The sequence below is a fragment of the Puma concolor genome, chromosome B2 (assembly GCF_028749965.1).
Source record: "Puma concolor isolate L17-30 chromosome B2, mPumCon1.1.hap2, whole genome shotgun sequence".
Classification (NCBI taxonomy): domain Eukaryota; kingdom Metazoa; phylum Chordata; class Mammalia; order Carnivora; family Felidae; genus Puma; species Puma concolor.
In genome coordinates this window covers 75951760-75973338 of record NC_141671.1, presented here as the reverse complement: position 1 = coordinate 75973338, position 21579 = coordinate 75951760, and the positions used below count along the sequence as shown (strand labels likewise).

The 21579-nt window shown below is 39.5% G+C and overlaps 1 protein-coding gene across 6 annotated transcripts in view; it reads left to right on the top strand.

The window, feature by feature from the left end:
• Positions 1-21579, top strand: part of UBE3D (ubiquitin protein ligase E3D) — a 240077-nt gene that overhangs the window by 111721 nt on the left and 106777 nt on the right. For 2 of the 6 annotated variants that reach the window (XR_015251365.1, XM_086707324.1), the window contains one exon: positions 3028-3259. The exons of the other annotated variants lie outside the window; for them this stretch is intronic. Coding sequence is in view for 1 of the 2 variants with exons in the window: in XM_086707324.1 (XP_086563450.1) it covers positions 3028-3054 (27 nt within the window). In the remaining variant the exon portion in view is untranslated. Of the gene's footprint in view, positions 1-3027; positions 3260-21579 lie in introns of those variants that run through there. 6 annotated transcript variants of the gene reach the window in all.

The window sequence follows — 21579 nt, the reverse complement described above, 5'->3', positions numbered from 1 at the left end:
TTGAGATACTGTCAGTGTTCAAAGAATAGTTAGTGGTGTTGAGGAGCTGGAATCTTAAGAAGATTGGTGGGGCGCCTGAGTGGCTTAGTTGGTTAAGCATCGACTCTTCGTTGCGACTCATATCATGATCTCATGGTTCATGGGATCCAGCCCCATGTCCAGCTCTGCACGGAGCCTTCTTGGGATTCATTCTCTCTCTGTCTCTCTCTCTCTCTCTCTCTCTTTATCTCTCTCTGTCTTTGACCTTCCCCTGCTCATGTTCTCTGTCTCCCTCTCAAAATAAATAAACATTTAGAACTAAAAAAAAAAAATTTAAAGAAAATTGGAAATATTTTGTTTGTTTTAGAAAGCCCGTATCTAAGTCTTTAATTATAAAAGAGCTTAGTAAAAATGATATTTTCTCACAAAGCAGTTAAGTGACCCTTTTTTCCCAAAAGTCTTAGTTCCATGATGAGACAGACAGTTCCATTTTATGAGAGTTTATCTCTATCAGATGTGATTAGGGCCCAAGGTCATGCAGGACAAACATGGCTATTGAAAAGCCACTCATTCCTATGAAGTAAGAAATCCTTTGTAGGCTAAATGGACATCTTATATTTACCTAAAGAAAGATTTGTTATTTCTGTGGTTCTAATTATGCCATTTCTTCATACTCTGATTTTTATGTTTTTATTTTATTTTTCAGAGAGAGAGAGAGAGAGAGAGAGAGACAGAGAGCGAGCATGAGCAGGGGAGGGGCAGAGAGAGAGGGAGACAGAATCTGAAACAGGCTCCAGGCTCTGAGCTGTCAGCACAGAGCCCGACGCGGGGCTCGAACCCATGAACCGTGTGGGATCATGACCTGAGCCAAAGTCAGACACTTAACTGACTGAGCCACCCAGGCTCCCCTTTCCACTGATTTTAGCATAAAATCAAGCAGGAACCATAGTAAACATAGTTTTATTATTTTGGTTGCCATTTTGGTTTTTTGGAATTCTGTTTGAAATAATGCAGAACAGTTGATTAAATGAGATGTTTATAGTCATTATATATAAAATTTGGACTAGGTTTAAATATGCAAGGCTTTGTTGCAATAGTGTTTCCATAAGAAAAGCAAGTTCATATTACATCACCTAACTTAGAGCTTTTTGTTCCCCCCAAGAACATAATTTACCATATGTACAAAGACTGCTGCTATTTAGATTCCCTTGGATATCTTTATCCAGCATTTTGTCAAAGGGGAAATTGCCTTATGCATAATCTGAAATAATTGAAATAATTGGAAGTATAATGAGAGCCAACATTTAGAAGCTCCCTTGTGCTTTTTTCTACTCTGCAAAATAAAATTATCACTGAATGCATTCATGTTTTTAGATTTAAGCAGACTTGGTAAATGAATCTTGTTTTCTAAATGTGTAGAGGGGCTAATATAAGGTGGTTGGTCTCCCTAAAACAGGTGTTGAAAGATCTTTTTAAGCTTCCCAATACATTTGCAAATTTATCATGATGAAGTGGCAATTTGCAATATAGAGCTGATTACAGAAATCAGGATATAGTTGAACTGTATTTTTAAAAATTCATATTATTTCCTGTTCCTCTGCTTTTTATGATACATGTAACATCATTAATAATGTTCTCAGATGTCCCTGAGAGGTTTGTAGTCTTGTTTTGTTTTTAGTGAATGATAGGAATTGGCTTTAAAAAGAAAGTCATTCCTATGTGTGATTCCCAGGATCCGTTTTAACATGTAACCAAATTTTGCATCCTTACTCACTTTTCACGTGGATTCCATTCCATTTCTGTGTTTCAGTTTAGAAGCCACAGTAAAGTGAACTGAAAATCATCCTGAAAAAGGGCTTGGGTAAAAGCAACTGGGATTTTCCTCTTCAGGAAGTATTTTTGCAGTGTCATTAGATCTTTGTTTTATATCCCCTGTTGGGTTGTGTCAGGGGAGAAGTCCATGTCAGTTTTAAGATTTCACACTCTGGAGCCAGAAATATGTAGATTTGGATACCAGTTGTACCATGTACTTACAAGTTGTGTGAGATCTGGGAAAAGTTTCCCCCACTTGTAATGGGAATTTAGTCTCTACTTAGTAGGAACAAAGGACCTACCAGTCAAGTACTAGTTATCTAATGTTTTTGTGATTCTGTGGGGCATCTACTGTTATTCCTTACATTTTAGAGGTTGCATTTGTCACCATTCCTAATTTTTGGTTGTTTCTTTAAAACAACAGACTCCACCCTGGCTGGTTTGAGCAAAGCAGAATTTATCTGGTAGGTAGTTACATGTGCAGCCAGGAAGAGCACAGTGTACCACCTAGGTTGTTTGGGGGAAAATGTCACTATGTCACTTTTCCAGGTGACCCTACCCTGCTGCCCTCAGAAAGTCTGACACTTCCCTCCATGGTCACCGCAGGATTCTCCATATTTCATCTTCCAAGTTACTTACTTTCAAAGCTAAGTGCTGAGCAGGGCATCCGTTTGGAGTCTGGTCCCACAATGCTGCCCTGGCTTCATGGAAGGCGGGGGAAACCAGTTTTCTGCCTCTGACCTAGGAGAGTAGGACCAATAAAGAAAGAAATTCCTCGAACATTTCAAGGGTGTTCAGAAGGTGCTGGGCAAGCAGAAAATATGACAGCACTCCAGGGACAGTTTTGTTACAGTAGATTGATTCATAAAGACTAAAATATATCTAAATTACAAGAAAGGTGACTTTGGCTTATTATTCCTTCTTCAAATCATATATTTTATTTTTAAAGTAGACTTTGTTTTCAGACTTAACTGTGTCGCTTGTCCTTATCATTCAAATATTTGTCTTTATACATATAGGGCATCTTGACTTTGTGGGCCGTAACCACAGAAGCTAAGCAAGTTAAACCTTAGGGAATAAAAACCTCCTCTTCCTTACCCCCAAGCCTCTGTTGGCTTTTACTGTGAATGCCACCTAGCCAGTCTGTTTTTCTGCACAGAAATATTGAAACTATTTCTCTCCTCCATGACGTGGGAACCTGCTAATTTTCCCTCCGATATTTTTTTTTTCCTTTAGACATCTTTCTCTTATCTTACCTACTAACCTGGAAATGTGGCTAAACTGGATCTCTGTGAAGAAAATGAGCACGCTAGCATTGGGGGGTACCAGGATTCAACTAGAAGAAACAGGAGTCTTTTTTTTTTTTCCTAAAGTATTTCTTTCTAATTTTAGAACAAATATATAATGATGGTTGGGAATTTTAAAACTTAAAAGTCTAAAAAGGAAAATAAATTTCCCCTCCTACAGAGTTAGCATTTGGTGTGTTTCCTTCCAGTGTTTTCTTTGCAGGCATGCTTGGGCGGGAGGAGGGTAGTTGAAGAGAGAAAGAGAGCAGTTGTATTTACAAAAGCGGAATCAGGTTGTTTATAAAGTCAAATCCTACTCTCTTCATTTGTTTCCCATATCAGTTAATAATAGCTAATATTTATTGAATATTTACTCTGTGGTAGTCACTCTTCTGAGCCCTTTTATACATAGTAATTCTTGTAATCTTTTCAAGAGTCCCCATTATAAGTACTATTTTTTCATCTATAAATATTTTATATGTATATCTAAAAGCTCAGTTTAAAAATAACCATAGGGGCGCCTGGGTGGCTCAGTCGGTTAAGCGTCCGACTTCAGCTCAGGTCACGATCTCGCGGTCCGTGGGTTCAAGCCCCGCGTCGGGCTCTGTGCTGACAGCTCAGAGCCTGGAGCCTGTTTCAGATTCTGTGTCTCCCTCTTTCTCTACCCTCCCTGTTCATGCTCTCTCTCTCTCTGTCTGTCTCAAAAATAAATAAATGTTAAAAAAATTTTTTTTTAAATAAAATAAAATAAAAATAACCATAATACCATTACCACACTTTAAAAAGTTAGACATAGCCCTAATGACCAATTTTCAGATCTTTTAAATTGCATTAATAAATTTGGCTTTTTTGTGGTTTTGTTTTTTTATAACTTTTTTTTTTGTAATTACTATTATCATTTACATTTGTTACATGAGGAAACTGAGCCACAGAAATATTTTGAAAGTTGTGCTCATGAAGTGGGCAAGTGGTAGTCACTTTGAGCTCCTCCTTGGTATTTATCTCTGGGAGCTCTTTGAGGCCTGGGTTGAAAGTATATTCCTGCAGAGAGGATTGTTTGTGGGGTCCCATAAATAGTATGAATTCCATCCTCAGACGTTCCTAAGAGTAGGCTTGTGACAAGGAATTCTCAGAGGTGTCTTTCCCCCCACCCTCCTGCCCCTGGAAGACAGATTGTTTTTCCAATTCATTTACTGTGGGGGAACAGCAGAGAAGGAAGGGCAGGGATCCCAAAGGCTTCTGATCCAAGCTTTTATTTTACAGGGCCACAGGCGTGTCCTAAGACCCCTAGCATTCCACAGGTTAAAAAGCTCATGCTCTAGTCCAGACCTTCAATGATGAGCAGAATCCTCTGGGAAAACCCTCTCTTCAGACCTGGCTTACCAAGGGATTTCAGAATTCTTTCCTACCTCATAAGATTTGGTTATTCTCCTGACAATTCAACTATGTACTTAAAGGTTTTAAAATATTTATTCAGCATTTTTAGTCTTTCATACTGAGGGCTACTGCTGACATCAAGTCTACCATATTGAAAGAAATGGGAGTTAGATCTTTTTTTTTTTTTTTTTTCTAAAAGAGAAATATAAGTTTGAAATTTTAAGTGGTAACTTCAGAAGTTAAACTCATGGGTCAACTTAGTTTTCTAGGTCACAATCATGAGCAGAGAAATATATTAAAAAGAAGCAGTAACTACCATTTTGGGTCTCTTAATGGCATAAAGGGCTCTATGCTAAGTGCTTTTGCAGGGATCATCTCATTTAATCCAACACCACTATTCTGTATGATAGATGTGTTCTATAATTCTCATAGTAAAGATGAGGACACTGAAGCATAGAGAGTTCAGGTGATTTGCCCAAGATCACACAACTAATAGGTAATTTATAATACTGACCTTGGGTCATCAAGAAAAGGTTAAATTATGCTTGATGAAATCTTTTTAGGCTTGGTGCATTGCATTTTGAAAGACAGCAAAATGTGTAATATGTCTTAAATTTCCATTTAAATTGTATTGTTGCAGATCAGTGTGGTGTTACCTCATTAAAAAGATAAGCATGTCAAAGATATACTAAAGGCAATTCACCTTGCCTTCTTTACTACTTTGCCTCCTCTAAGAAAAATTACTCTTAAAAGACCTCCCAAGGATTTTTCTGGCTATCAAATCCCAAAACACATTTGTCAGCTTAGATGAGAAGAGAAACTTTGGCCAAGGACTTTAGAGATTAATTGCTAGACATGGATACCTTTTGTTCCATAATTCATCCCAAAACGCTTCTCTCTCAACTTCAGCCAACTGTGTGGTATTCAGTTATAGTGTTAACGTATACTTCCCTCTATGGAAGTGTTTCTTGGAAATTTACATATATTTTTCCAGTTGAACATTAATATTAGGAATCAGACTTGGAAAATGTGACTTTCTTAGTACAGTAATTTCATGTGGTGGCATTTGAGGTACTGTTTTCTCAGGTAGTGGTGTTTTCAGTGAACCTTCTTTTGCGTGTGTGACACTGTTTCCTGTTTGCCAGTTTGGAGATAAATACTGAAACAACAATGTCTGTGTGTTTTTCTCAACCAAGTTTTCATTCCCCTAAAGTAACCAGTCTCCATTAGTCCAGGAAAATCAGGAAAAAGATATCTGGGAAAACACTTTGCCAAATTCAAAAGTGGGCAGTTTCCCTGATATTTTGACTCCCTCTATGCCAGGCTAGTAATGGAGACCTGTGCTCCAGGTCTCCCCTCACATCCTTATAATCATCTGCCCTCCTGATCTGCTACTTCTAAGGCCTGGCACTAAAAAAAGAGCCACCACTCTGGAACTTAGCAGCCCACCCCCTCCCCTGAGTTGCGTCTCAGGAAGTCAGCTATATCCTTGTGGGTGGCCCCCTTCCTTGCCTCTGAAAGCTCTAGCCTCAAAGAAAGGTAAGGGAGGCCAGTATTCAAACTCACTGGAGTCTTTCTGCCTTTCTTACACAAGAGTGAACACTCTTATAACCTATTTGGAAAGGAATCCTTAGCAGCAACGAAAATACACTAGATTATGTCTCGTTAAGTCATCCTGTTTACACCAAACCATATGTTCCCACAGGACTGTAATTATCTAAGCTAAACTAGGAATGTGTTCTGGAAAATGCTTTGGTCTTCTTTTCAACTTTTTCATTGAATCAGCTCAGGTATGTTTCTTGGTACCTGCTACCATCACTTTCTCATTTGTCAAATGACTTTAGAAACCTTGTACCTTTACCATAAATTGTGCATATATATAGCATAGAAAGCTCAGATTTGTGAAGGGTTCCTGTGACAGTAAGCTCAGGAAATAAAGGTCATTTGCTTGCTCTTTCCTTTTACTTCCCTAGGAGAAGGGCCACTGAGCATTGCATTTTCAGAAATTAAAGGACGTCTCAAAGACAAACACAAAACGGTTGCCAAAGCAAGGAAGCTAACTTCCTTTCCTCCTGCCTTTGCTGCTGCTCTATTTGCTCCAGTATCGCCCTCTGCTTTCTCCTTTCTTCCCAGTTGAGCTTCTGTAATCTCACAGGAGAAAGTGGATATTCTTTTCCTTATAAGAATTGGAAAAGAGTTCTCCATTTGAAATGTCATTTTCTTTGATATCCTTTAGAAAAGGAAGCTAATGCAGGATTTTTGAGGCAGAACCTTAGCCTTTCCCTTGTTCTCTAAGTGGCCCCATGTATCCCTTCTCTACAGTCAGCCTTAATTTTCACATTCAATCTGTAGAAACCAGCTTTTTTATTTTTATTTTTTTTTTAAGTTTATTCATTTTTGAGAAAGAGAGACAGAGCGTGAGCAGGGGAGGGGCAGAGAGAAAGGGAGATACAGAATCTGAAGCAGGCTCCAGGCTCTGAGCTATTAGCACAGAGCCTGATACGGGGCTCAAACTCACAGACTGCAAGAAGTGAGATGCTTAAGCGACTGAGCTACCCAGGCACCCCAGAAACCAGCATTTTTTAAAAAAAAGTAATGTGGGGCGCCTGGGTGGCGCAGTCGGTTAAGCGGCCGACTTCAGCCAGGTCACGATCTCGCGGTCCGTGAGTTCGAGCCCCGCGTCAGGCTCTGGGCTGATGGCTCTGATGGCTCAGAGCCTGGAGCCTGTTTCCGATTCTGTGTCTCCCTCTCTCTCTGCCCCTCCCCCGTTCATGCTCTGTCTCTCTCTGTCCCAAAAATAAATAAACGTTAAAAAAAAATTTTTTTTTTTTTTAAATAAAAAAGTAATGTTTATTTATTTATTTTGAGAGAGAGAGTGCACAAGAGAGCACTCTGTCAGTGCAGAGCCCGACCTGGGGCTCGATTTCATGAACCGCAAGATCATGACCTGAGCTGAAATAAAGCGTCGGACGCTGCACTGACTGAGCAATGTAGGCACCCCAAAACCAGCTTTTAATAACTGTAGTGTCTGACCCCTTTGGGATGCTGCAAGTCCCAGAGGCTGGATACATAAAGTGGAAGGTTCCGTCTATAATGTAATAATCTAAAAGTAAGTAAAGTTGGCATTATGGGGTCTGGCTGAACACCCAGGCATTACATTAATTTGTTGCCGCATCCAGAAGTGAATGCACCTTCAGCTGACTTTCTTCAAGCAGCAGATGGGACCTTAATAGGTGCACTTTCCTCAGACTGAAGGCTGAGTCGACTGTATTTGTTCCTATTTAAAAGTTATACTTGAAATGTGTATAGATGTTTCTAGTTTATAGTCATTTTCTTATAACGGTATCATTAAATATATTGGATTTGTATCTGCTTTCACCCACCAACACTGAATTCATCCACCCCAATGCTTAAATATCTTGAGTTCAACTCAATGTTCCATTCATCAGAGCTAAATAAAATAGCTAAACAATTTACCAGTTATGAATCTATTCTGAATGTACCATCCTTTGGTACCTTTGGTACCGAGATATGAATCTCGGGAAACTAATAATAAGGTGTATGCTATGGTTCTCTATCTCATTATAAGATCTATTAATATGAAAAGTAGAAAAGTATTACATACTTAGATGTCAGTAAAATTTCTGCAGAAATAACTACATACTTTATGAGCTTTGCTATATTTCATAATTGAAGAAGGCATCATCATAGGTGTGTTAACACATTTATGGAATCTAAGAAATAAAAGGACTGAGGAATCAGGATCACAGCATGGTCTTAGAAATCAGACAGATGCTATGTGAAAGCTCAGCCGCTCCATGTGCTGGTTCTAGGACCTCAGACAAAACATGTCTCTGAGCCTCTGTTTGTTTATCTGTTTATTAATTATATTGTTTACCTTATGGATGTTGATATATTAAGGAGTACTTGGAATATAATAAATGCTAAATAAATAGTTGTTACCTTTTTTTTTTTTTTTTTAGAAAATTTTTTTACTTATTTTGAGAGAGACAGAGACAGTGCAAGCAGGGGAGGGGCAGAGAGAGAGAGAATCCCGAGCAGCTACCAGCACAGAGTCAGACATGGGGCTCGAACCCACAAACTGTGAGATCATGACCTAAGCTGAAACCCAACAGTTGGATGCTCAACCAATTGAGCCAACCAGGCCCCCCAAATGGTTGTTACTTTTATCCCTGTGACTATTCCTTCTATTTCTAATTTTAAACATCTACTTCTATTGCTGTGAGAGATGTGGCCCCTTATGTCCCAGCCCAGTACTGTATTATCTATGCTACTCTAGTTCAACAAGCTCTGTTATACACCTCATGTTGGGAACTGTAAAGGATGACAAGAAGGCAATAAGATTAACATGTGTGTTTTCATCACTCCTTGCTCTGGCTGCCACCACTTAGTATGACTGACAGCTGCTTAAATGTATGTCCAGGGTTTCCAGTGAGATGATAAATTTCTTGAAGACAGGAACATGATCTTATACTTTTATAATAATATAATTTATAGTACCCAGAAAATTGTTGGGTATAGGCCCAGCTATTCAGTGACAAGTAGGCCCATGCTGACAAGTAGAGATGGTTACAGTTGTGGAGAGAGGAGAGGTAGAGTTGAACCAACTGATCTCTCACCACCCCTCAAACCCCAGGGCTCTCCCGTCCTTCATAAATATGTTAAGTGAAGGGTGAAAAACAAAAGAGAAATAGCAAACCTCAAATAAAATATCTTATGGGGTAGTCATTTTTCATTATGGTACTTATTTTTGAAGTCATATATTTATATGAGAATTGTGTCTAAACTCACACAGGCCCAGGCCGTGATCCTGTTGTTTATAACTGAATCTATAAGAGTGATGGCTTGCCAAAATACTCCTGCAAGCTTCTGCTAATGTTATAACTGTTTTTTGTGATTTCCTGTAATCTACTTTTGCCATATTATAGCTTAAGGTTAATGCAACACAAACAACATTATTTAGGCTTGTGTCTTAGGGGCATGAAGTTCTAATTTGGGGTGAAAATGACCAAATATATTGCTTTCTAAGCTTTATTGCTTTTTGCTAGTTCTCATTTTTCCCCATCCCAAGTTATCGAACATTCTATAAAACTTAAAACTACTTGCTTCTAAATATATGCCCTCAACTCTTTATTATCTGAGAAAAATGGAGGGGAGAATTTTTCTCAGGTTATAAAAAAAGAAAAAGGTGGACAGTCCACTCGGGGTTTCTAATACAAGGTATGGCAGCACCTAGGCCTTTGGGATGAAGATCATCCTGTGAGACGCCAGGAAAGAAAAAAAGTGATTTCTTTTTTCTTTTCTGACTTCCTCACGGAATAAGACAGGATGGATTCAGGTTTTTTCTAATCACTTTCAATTTCTGGTCCTTATTTTCTTGCCACCAGCAGGCATTCATGAAGATGAGGGGAAGACAAGAGATACCTTGATTTTAAACACAGAAATATAGAACAACAGATATAGTCAGGAGAAGGGGCTCTGGGTAGAATGCTGAAAATTATTTTTCTTAGATGGGCAGAGGACCACACCTTTCTTAAAATTTTATAGAATATGGTAAACAGTGGCTTTCATCCCCCACTACTGCAAGCAGCAGAAGTCTTCCCTTTAGCAAACTGAGTGGAACACTAATGTGGAAAGCATGTAGAAAATAGAACCTCCCTTCTGGAAGGCAAGGTAGGACCACAGAGTCCACTCTGCCAGCTAGCTTCACCCTATACCACATCCTCCATGTCTGCATTGGAAGCATCCCAGCCTGCAGTGGCTTGGAAATCACTGGTCTTATTACTCTTGCCTCAAGCCAACCCACTGCAATTAACTTTGTTTTGCTCACTGATACTTACGAGACTGTGTTAAAGCTTTGGACTTTATTCCTAGAAAAATGGACATCCACTTAAAATTTTACATGCCATTTCAGGGCATTTATGGACGGTTCCACCACCACCACCACCACCAGGCACATGATGTAAATCCCCACAGGTCCAGACCTCTTTTAAAAGTCGGACTGAATCTCTTTCACTGTAGACAAAAACACAATAGCAAACAAAGACAAAGTAACATCAACCACCTAAACGCTCTGTACCCTAGTCAATTTAAATTTCTCTTGGAATGAAAATGTGAAAAAGCTAGATTCTAGTCCTAGTTCTTCAGCGATTAGCTGGGTTGCCTTCAGCAAGAATTCTGAGACTTCTCTGGGCCTCAGTTTCTCTATCTCTAAAAAGATGGGCTTTGACTATTTTTGACATCTCTTCCAGCTCTAGCGTTGTATAATTCTGTGAAATAAATTGAGGTGAACACACGAAATCAGTAGTCCTCTCTACAACCAAGCATCAGTTTCTGTTATTAGGCTTGGATCATTAAGTCCCTCTTTTTTGGGGGGTCCATTATCCCTATGTCCTTACTATTCTCTTCTTCACATTGTCATCATTTCTATCCCTAAGCAAAAAGAAAATTGATTTATCTTCCCTTTCTTTGACTCATGTAAAGGGACTAACTACTTTCCTGTGTTAAGCTATCTCTAAACAAGTTTGAGCTAGAAAGAGAAAAAGATAATGGTGACAGGTAAGGTCAGTGAATGGGGTACTTGGTGGAGGGGGCATTTATGGAGATAATAAGTGGGTGCTTCAGTGAGGGAACTAGCAGAACTCAAGAGAAAATGGGCAGGGCTAGTACATGGGATACACTAATTTTCAATCTGTGTCTCCTTGAAATCAACTTTATCATTCCACTTCTGAGAGAAAAAAAGAGTTCCTTGGTTTGAGGCGATCATTTCTCTGAGCCTGTAAACCCCAGCCATGATAATGATACTGCTAAAATTATAATATATTGAGCATCAACTTTGAGACGGGCACAATAATAGAAGCTTTGTGGATTTTATTTTATTTAATCATTATATCCACCCTTTGGGACTGGTGCAGCTAGTTCTCTTCTGCACAGAAGGAAACCGAGGCTCAGAGGGACTAAGAAAAAGCACACAAGCAGCAAACCACAGAGCAAGAATCCAAGCCCAGAATCCATCCCCCACCCAACACTGTGGTACATGCCCACTGGGCTACCAGTTAATAACTAGTGAAACAGTCGTGGGTTTTACAGAGTGTTCTGAAACCACATCTGCCTTAGTGAATCTGCCTGCAGATAGGTTTATTACTGTTCCTCCTCATTTTCTGCAGGTAAATGCAATTTATGAGATAATCTTTGAACTGAGCGGTATGTCCAAAATAGAAGATAACCATCAGACAAAAAAAGATCATTTTTTGTTGTTTCTTTAATTTTGATTTGATTTTATTACTCTGTCTGGCACATTGGAAGAACCCAATGAATATGTTGAACAGATGAGTAAATGGATGTGTGCATGAATAAAAACCAAGTCATTTTTCAATGTTTAAATGAACTGATTTTGTGATAGTGAATCCAGAAAGCAAAATTACAGCATTCCACACCAGCGTGGCTTTATTATCTACCTTGTAAGAGCAAAATATCATATAACTTTGCACCTAACTCCTTAAAGCTCTTGATAGGTTTTTTGTATATTTTATTTCCTAAATCCTTTTGTGCAGTTACAAGTAAAGTATTACATCACTTTTGTTGGGAAAAGGACTAATTTTACATTGTAAAGATTGCACGTGCTCTGTACAAAGCCTTGGTTGTTTTGTTTTTTTTTAAACCATTTTCTAATTTAATAGCTCACAGAAGAAGATTGTCCCTAGGGGAACTGTGACACAACTTTACAATTTACTCATTGTACAGCTGTCCTTCAGTGCTAAAGTTGGGGGGGTGGGGTGGGGAATAAGGATAAATGTAGAAGGAGAAAGCAGAGAATAACTAAGCTCGAAGGTCATTAGTGACACTAAAGAGTAAAAATGATAAAGTGAACACAGAAAATCATGTTCTGTGAAAAATGAAATAGGATTGCTCTGAGCAGGAAGAAAGTAAGGAAAGAAAAAAAAAAAGAGGACAGAGGAGAGCTTTTTAGTACATTTGGGGGGAAGAGAGGAAGGAAGTACTGCACCAAATGAGTGTCTCTGAATTGGAGCCAAAGAATGGGTTCTAGCCCTTACCACAACTTCAGAACAAATTTCTTTAAAAATATAGGTCAATAAGAGCACATAGTTAGGAGAGGAGCCTGGTTTCCTGGAGATGATTTATCTGTTCCCCAAGAAGAAAGTCCAGTGTCAGCCAGTCTGTGAACCCAAGTGCCTGATTGTCCGGGGCCTCAGCAGTGACCAAAAAAAGCTGCCGGTGTAGGAATCATGTTGCATGTCTTTCTGACCAATAACAAGACAAAGCCTGAGGCAGTGTGGGTTTCAAGCCTCTCTGATGACTTTCCTGAGATTATAAAATCCATGCGAATGTCATGGTCCCCCTTCCCACTACTGTCCACCCCTTTTTACTGCCATCTTCATTGTCACTAGGAAAGGCATTCATTATTTAGAAAGCAACAGCACTGGTGCAATGCACACAACTCAGATCAGCTTTGCAGGGTCTGTCTTTTGAGTTTAATTTTTTTATTTTTTCAACGTTTATTTATTTTTGGGACAGAGAGAGACAGAGCATGAACGGGGGAGGGGCAGAGAGAGAGGGAGACACAGAATCGGAAACAGGCTCCAGGCTCTGAGCCATCAGCCCAGAGCCCGATGCGGGGCTCGAACTCACGGACCGCGAGATCGTGACCTGGCTGAAGTCGGACGCTTAACCGACTGCGCCACCCAGGCGCCCCTCTGTCTTTTGAGTTTAAATAGACATCTCGACAGAAAATGCTGCCCCACATGTGCCATATGCTGAGTTTAAAAGGTTGCTGGAAATGCTGTAACCTCTAGCCACCATGACTACATATTGCCTAGCTCAGACTCCTGATAAATGTGCTAATTTATGATTATAGGTTTTATTTTCATGTCACTGGAAATAAAACAACAACAAAATCAGTGGCTGTCTCAAATCCTTGAGCTCTTGTCAGTGTAGAAGCAGCTTTCTGGTAAATGGGGCCTTTTGCTATGTTTGCAAATACTGCATTTCAAAGCCTCATTCTGGTCCTGTTAGCATGTAGGGAGATGATTAGAGACTACAGAGCGAACCAATGATCAAGTCTTACACTGAGTTGAAAAATTAAAAGATTGTGTCACAAAACCCATTCGTGTCCACTCTATTTTAGTGTGTGTGTGTGTGTGTGTGTGTGTGTGTGTGTTTTGCCAAATGTTCCTGCTGTGACCTACTTCTGCAGATAAGAAAAATGATTTTGCCATCCTTCTATGACATTATGGCAGTAGTGAACTATTCCCAAGTGTCTTGGTGTAGGTGGCCTTGTGAGGATAAGCATTAATTATTTTCAGACTGCTGATGCATCACCTCTGTGGTGTCTATATTTGTCTTCTAAGAATGCATCATCACTCTCTAATTATAGGTGATCTTGTGGGATTAAATCTTTTGAGTTAAACAGACTAGAATGACACAAAATATGCATGGAAAGCAAACACTTGAGAAATTGGTGAGCCGTCGTCATTGTTGAGAACCAAACTATGCATCAGTGTTCAGAATAACACTGGGAACAATCTTCACATTGTCCATGTTACCACCTGCCTAATTCCTATATTTTAAGCCACTTGATGATGGAGATCATCTTTAAGTTTGTGTTCTCAACATGAAGACTGTTATCCCCTGATCCTAATTCTTCGAATCTTACAGTATTATCCCAACAAATAACTTTTTTTAAAATGTTTATTTATTTTTGTGAGAGAGCACGCAGGCAGGGGAGGGGTAGGGGGAGGGGCAGAGACGGCGGGGACAGAAGATGGGAAGCAGACTCTGTGCTGACAGCAGCCAGCCCGATGTGGGGTTCAAACTCACAAACTGAGATCATGACCTCAGCCGAAGTCATATGCTCAACCCATTGAGCCACCCAAGAGCCCCCCCCCAATAAATAACTTTTATAAGAAAGAGAATCCTCAGGATTCTCAGGACCCCACTGTGATAGTTACCTCTTCATGGAGCTAAGAAGAGCAGTGAGGGTCTCTTCCCCTTGGTCCCAACTTTGAGGCCTATGAAGCAGGGCTGGGCATAGCTCCAAACAAAGTCATTTTCTGGCCAGGGCGCATTGCCTGGTAACATGCAAGTATTGGAGTACTGTGGTTGGAAATACCAAAATTCCCAATCTCTTTTTAGCTCCACCCTGTCAAACAGTATTTTCTTTGACACCCCTATAGAAATCTACTAAGCCTAGATTCTAGTTACATAATTCATTAATTCAGTCATTTATTCCTTCCAGCCAAAAAATATTTATTGAAAGCTTCCTGTGTGCCAGACCTATGGAAGGTTATATAGGGATATAGACAACACATCACCATTCCACATGCAAGTTTGATATTTGGGGTGCAGAAGGGGAATAAGAATGGTTTTTGCTGGGAAAACGAAAACACCAAGTGTCAGCAAGAAGAAATATGGAGTCCCCCCGTCAGTGTTTATGTGCATGAGCCAGGGCTGCTGGACGTACCAGGGAGCTATGTCACATGCTCGGTTTGGGAGTTAAAAATCACTAGTGCTTTGTCTTTTGAGTCCCACTCTAAGAAGTAGCTCTCTGGATTCAGAAGCTTAAGTGTTTATTCGGAAATGAACATAAAGCTGGAGCATTTGACTATGTCAAGGATAGTGACCAAAGTATAAGGATGCCTTTCTTGTCCACCGCCTACCACTTCTAAAACTCAGTGCCATTTTAAATAGTAAAGTTAGGAGGTGGGGAAAGGATTGCATCCAATTTCATTCCCCTACTGTGCAGCAGATGTGCCCACAGGAACAACTGCACAGTGTGAGGTTGTCAGGTTTCCAAAAGAATTTAGCTAATGGGCTTCATTGCTCATAGACCTCGAATCCTGGAGAATCAACGTGAAGGTTAGAGACAAGCATAGAACATCAAGCTTCTGAGAGTGAGTGATGAAGTTTTTGTGGATAATTTTTTTAACTTAGGAGTCCTAGTTTGCCCCACCCAAAGGATGAAACAGCAGCTCCTACCTAAAGGGAAAGAAAGCAGATGTGAATGCTTACATTAAAAGTCAGTTAATTTAAACTTAAAGAAAAAGTTCTTGGCAGGGGAGAAGGCCAGAATATTGAAGGAGTTCCGCAGCATCTCCTCCAGAGGCATTTCTGAATAATATCTCTTCAATGGCTTAGGTATACAGGTAATGGGAAAAGCTGACTCAGGGCTGCCTCCAGGCTTAGCAGAGAATGTATTCTGAGTACCACTGTAAGCATTAGAGAAGGCCTGAAAATCACTGGCAGGAAGGCTAATATTATACAGTTCAGATTCCCCCAAGGAAAAAAAATGTTTATGAAATTCAACTTTAGTAACCCAAGTCATGAGCTACTTGTTTTCTGCAAACATCAGAGTTAATATTACCTGTACTATAAACTAGTTCACAGCATTACATTTTCGGATCCATTTTTCTTTCCACTTAAGAGCATCTTTTTACTTTGTGCTAGAAATTCCTCTGAGATTCAGATAGGACCACACAAATCAGTTGCCAGCTTGTTACTGTGACCTGTGGGACAAAAGGACGTCCCTTTGGAAGCCCTCACCCTGCTCTGTGCCTGCTGCTCACTGTGGCTGCCTCAGACCCCATGCCTTAGTTGAGCACAGAGCAAATGGGCCCAGCAAGAGTATGGCATTCCAGGGTTGTTGGGTGAAGGAATGTGGGGCTTACTGGGAAATCTGGCCTGACTCACCTGCAGCCTGCACTGGGCCCTACTCCAATCCCACGCTGCTTTCTTGCCACAGGACTATCTGTGCATGGACTGTCTAAACATTTCCCTGAGGCCAAAATTTAATTCCTTCAGGAATTTTTAAGTAGAGTGCCAGGTATGAGTTATACAAGTGGACGAAGGGAAAATAGGAAGAGCGTGTTTGAAAAGAGAGTTGCTAAAATGACTCCCCAGACCCCATCCCTCTTTTTTGATATTTTATAAGTCAAGTTTTTATTGAAGTATAACATGCAGGAAAGCACACCAATGTTCATCAGTGAATTTTTAAGAAGTGGGTCCACTTGGGGTGCCTGGGTGGCTCAGTCAGTTGAGCATCCAACTCTTGGTTTCGGCTCAGGTCATGATCACATGGTTCATGGGATCGAGCCCTGTGTCAGGTTCTGTGCTGATAGCACGGAGCCTGCTTGGGATTCTCTCTCTGCCCCTCTCCTGCTCTCTTTCTCTCTCTCTCTCAAAATAAATAAATAAACTTAAAAAAAAGTGGGTCCACCTATTTAGCATGTAGATCAAGAAATAATAAATAGATTGTGAATCCTGCCCTCCAAAGGGCAACCTCCACCCTGACTTCTGTCATAGTTGATGATTATGGCCTATTCCAAAATAGCCTGTAAGCTGAATTATATAGTATTTCCCCCTTTGTGTCTGCCTTCTTTCAACATTATGATTGCCTGGGGCGGTCGGTCAGTGGTTCTCACTGCTGTAGAGTATTAGTTTATGAACGTAAACTACACACTTTATCCATCCTTCTATGGACAGATGCTTGGGTTGTTTACAGTTTGTAGCTATTGCAAACTGGACTGCTATGAACAGCCCTATATAGTCTTTGGTGCTTGTGTGTTCTTTTCTGGTGGATATTTACCTAGGAGGAGAATTATAGATGTTCAGCTTTAGGAGATATTTGGCAGTTTTCCAAAGTATTTGTACTAATTTAAACTCCCACCAGAGCGTATGAATTCTAGTTTCCTCTAAATCCTCTACAACACTGAGTATTTTCTGTCTTTCTCATTTTGGCCCTTCTGGTAAATGTGGTGATAGTTCATTGTGCTTTTCATTTGTTTGCCCTAATGACTAATGAAGTTGAGCACCTTATCTGTCTGTGGGCCACATAGATACCCTTTATTGTGAAGTGTCTGCTCAAGTCTTTTTGTCCATTTTTTAAATGGAGTTTCCTGTCTTTTTCATAATGATTTGTAGTTCTTTATACATTTTACTTTGTCCTTACTGATCTTCTGCCTGCTGGGTCTGTCCATTTCTGATAGAGGGTGTTGAAGTCTCCAGACTATGACAGTAAATTCATCTCTTTCTTCTTGCAGTTCTCTTAGTTTCTGCCCCATGTGACTTGATGCATTGTTGTTGTATGCATACAGTTTAAGGATTGTTAGGTCTTCTTAGAGAATTGACCCCTTTATCATGATGTTATCTTTGTCCCTGATAACTTAGAGGTCTGCTTTGTGTGAAAATAATAGCTACTTCTACTTTCTGTGATTAGTGTTAGCATGGTATCTCCCCCCCCATTTACTTTTAATCTGTATGTCTCTTTATATTTAAAGTGAGTTTCTTGTAGACAACATTTGGTTCGCCTTATTTTTTATTCTCAAGTGGGTTAACAGACAATGTAGTCTTGGCTTCAGGAGTAGAATCCAGTGATTCATCACTTACATATAACATCCAGTGCTCATCCCAAGAAGTTTCCTCCTTAAAGCCCATCACCCATTTTCCCCACCCCTGTCAACCCTCAATTTGTTCTCTGTATTTAAGAGTCTCTTAGGTTTGCCTTCCTCTGTTTTTATCTTATTTTTCCATCCCTTCCCCTATAGTCATCTGTTAAGTTTCTCAAGTTCCACATATGATTGAAATCATATGATATCTGTCTTTCTCTGACTGACTTATTTCATTTAGCATAATACCCTCCAGTTTCATCCATTTGTTTCAGATGGCAAGATTTCATTCTTTTTCATCACTGAGGAGTATTCTAGTGTGAGTGAGTATGTGTGTGTGTGTGTGTGTGTATACCACATCTTAATTCATTCATCAGTTGATGGACATTTGGGCTCTTTCCATAATTTGGCTATCGTTAATAGTGCTGATATAAACATTGGGGTGCATGTACCCCTTCTAACAATCATTTTTGTATCCTTTGGATAAGTTCCTAGTAGTGCAGTTGCTGGGTTGTAGGGTAATTTTATTTTAATTTTTTGAGGAACCTCTACACTTTTCCAGAGCAGCTGCACCAGTTTGCATTCCCACCAACAGTGCAAGAGGGTTCCCATTTCTCCACATCCTTCCCAGCATCTGTTGTTTCCTGAGTTGTTAATTTTAGCCACTCTGACCAGTGTGAGGTAGTATCTCATTATGGTTTTTATTTGTATTTCCCTGATGATGAGTGATGTTGAGCATCTTTTCATGTGTCTGTTTGCCATCTGGATGGTCTTATTTTTGATTCACTCTGACAATCTTGGTCTTTTAATTGGTGCATCTAGACCATTGATGTTCAAAGTGATGATTCATAATAAGTGGGTTAATATATACCATATTCATTGCTGTTTTCTATTTGTTGCCTTATTCTTTGTTCCTGTTTTTGTCTTCCACTCCTTTTCTGTCTTTTATGGTTTTAGCTGAGCATTTTATAGGATTGCATTTTCTCTCCTTTTTTTGCATCATAGTTATACTTTTAGTAATTGCCCTGGAGTTTGCAATATGCACTTACAACAATCCAAATCCACTTTCACATAAAACTATACCACGTCACAGATAGTGTACTTTATAATAATGAAACAATCCTATTTCCTCCCTGCTGTCCCTTGTATCATTGCTGTCATTCATTTCACTTATATATACTACACACACACACACACACACACACACACACACACACACACACAAAAGATATATGTATATCTAAGCATACATAATCAAATACATTGTTATTATTTTTTGAATGAACTGTTACCTGTTAGAACAATTTTTAAGAAGGTTGTATTTTACTTTCCCTTATTCCTTCTTCCATGTTCTTCCTTTCTTTATGTAGTTCTGAGTTTCTGACCTACATCATGTTTCTTCTAAAGAACTTCTTTTAACATTTCTCCCAAGGCAGGTCTACTGGCAACAAATTCCCTCAACTTTTGTTTTTCTGAGAAAGTTTCTATTTCTCCTTCACTTTTGAAGGTTGATTTTCCAGGGTACAGAATCTGGGTTGGTGGGGGTTTTTTTCTCTTAATACTTGAAGTATTTCATATTACTTTCTTGCTTAGATGGTTTCTGAGGAGAAATTGGTTCTGATTCTCATATTTGTTCCTCTGTTGGTAAGGTGTTTTTCCCCTATGGCTTCTTTCAGGATCTTTTCTTTATCTTTGATTTTCTGTACTTGAAAATGATGTGGCTAAGTATAGTGGGGTTTTGGGGGGGGGCATTTATCCTGCTGCATGGTCTTTGAGCTTTCTGGATCTGTGGTTTGGTATCTGACATTAATTTCGCAGAAATTCTCACTTTTTTTTTCAGGTATTTCTTCTGTTCCTTTCTTGTATTCTCATGACACATGTGTTGCATGTTTCGTAGTTTTCTAACATTCCTTGAATATTCTGGGGTTTTTTTTCTTCAGTGTTGTTTTTTCTCTTTGCTTTTTGGTTTTCAGTGATTCTGTTAATACAGCCTCAGGTTCAGTGGTTCTTTTCTCAGCTGTGTCCAGTCTACTATTTAACCCATAGAAGGCATTCTTCATTTGTGTTACAGTGTTTTTGATCTCCATCATTTCTTTTTGATTCTTACTTAGGACTCCCATCTCTGTGCTTACATTATATATCTGTTCTTACAATGCTCTGTTTTACCTATTAGAGTTCTTAGCAAGTTAATTATAGTTGTTTTAAATTCTCAGTATGATAATTTCAACATGCCATGTCTGGTTCTGATTCTTGCTCTGTCTCTTCACATTTGGTTTTTAACTTTTCATATGCCTTGTAATTTTTTTCTTGATAGCCGGACATGATGCACTAGGTAAAAGGAACTGCTGTAAACAAGCCTTTAAGAATATGGTGGTGAGGTATATAAAGAGGGTTAAGTGTTCTGTAGTCCTATAATTGGATCTCAGTCCTTTATTGAGCCTATGCCTCTGGACTGTGAACTACATAACTGTTTCTCAGGGTTTTTTTTCTCCCCTTAGGTGGTACAGGATTGCTAGAGCTGACTGGAGTTGGCTATTTCCCTTTACTCAGGTACATTAGGCTCTGATAATAGCCTGGCAAGTTAGGCTGTGGTAAACTGGTTTCCCCAGAAGATAGACCTTGTTAAGAAGAGAACGCTTGCTCTGGTATATTTCAAAATAGAACTCTTTTTTTCCCTCCCCCTGCTGGAAGCATGAGGAAATTTTTTTTCCCTGATATTTACTTGTGAGAACTTGGTAGAGCCCCAGGAGGTGAATCTCACAAAATTGCACGAGCTCACTATGATGGACCTCCCTGGAGTTTTTAGCTCTCAGATTTTTCCACACTGAGTCTCCAGCACTTCATCAATTATCGATTCAGGTTTTCCTGTCCTGGCACTGGTGCCCACAGCAGTCGCCGCTCTTAAATCTCTGCTCCAGTAAGCCATGACTCCCTGTATTCTCTTACCTCTCCAATCTTGGAGGCAATGGTTTGCCCTGTGTCCTCTCTCTTACTGATCCAAGAAGAGTTTTTGACCTTTCAGTCTGTTCACACTTTTTACTTGTTTGTTATGGAATGACAATTTCTAAGCTTCTTACATGTAGAACCAGAAACTTGGAAGTTCCTTCAATGTTTTTTTGTTTCAGTAAACGTTAATTGAGTACAGTTTGGATGTGAAATGCATTTATTGAGCAGCTGAACTCTCATAGGTTTAAAATACGAGATTTTGGGGGCACCTGGGTGGCTTAGTCGGTTATGCATCTGACTCTTGATTTCAGCTCAGGTCATAATCTCATGGTTCATGAGTTTGAGCCCTGCATCAGGCTCTGCACTGATAGTGCAGAATCTGCTTGGGATTCTCTCTCTTCCTCTCTCTCTGCTCCTGCTTGCTCTCTCTCAATCTCTCTCTCAAAAATAAATAAACTTAAGCTGTGTGATGGATATCCTTAAAAAAAAAAATAAACAGCTGATAATCTAATTTGTGAGTTATAATTAATTCTCAGTCCTAGAAGTAAATTAAAAAAAAATACATTTAAAAAGTGTATCTTCACCAATACACTTTGAGGGGGTTTGTTGAGTTCTTTCTCCCTTCCTTCCTTCCTTCCTTCCTTCCTTCCTTCCTTCCTTCCTCCCTCCCTCCCTCCCTCCCTCCCTCCCACTGTCTCTTTCTTTCTTTCTCTTTTTCTTTTTGTAATAATTAACATTTAATAAAATGTGCAGATCTT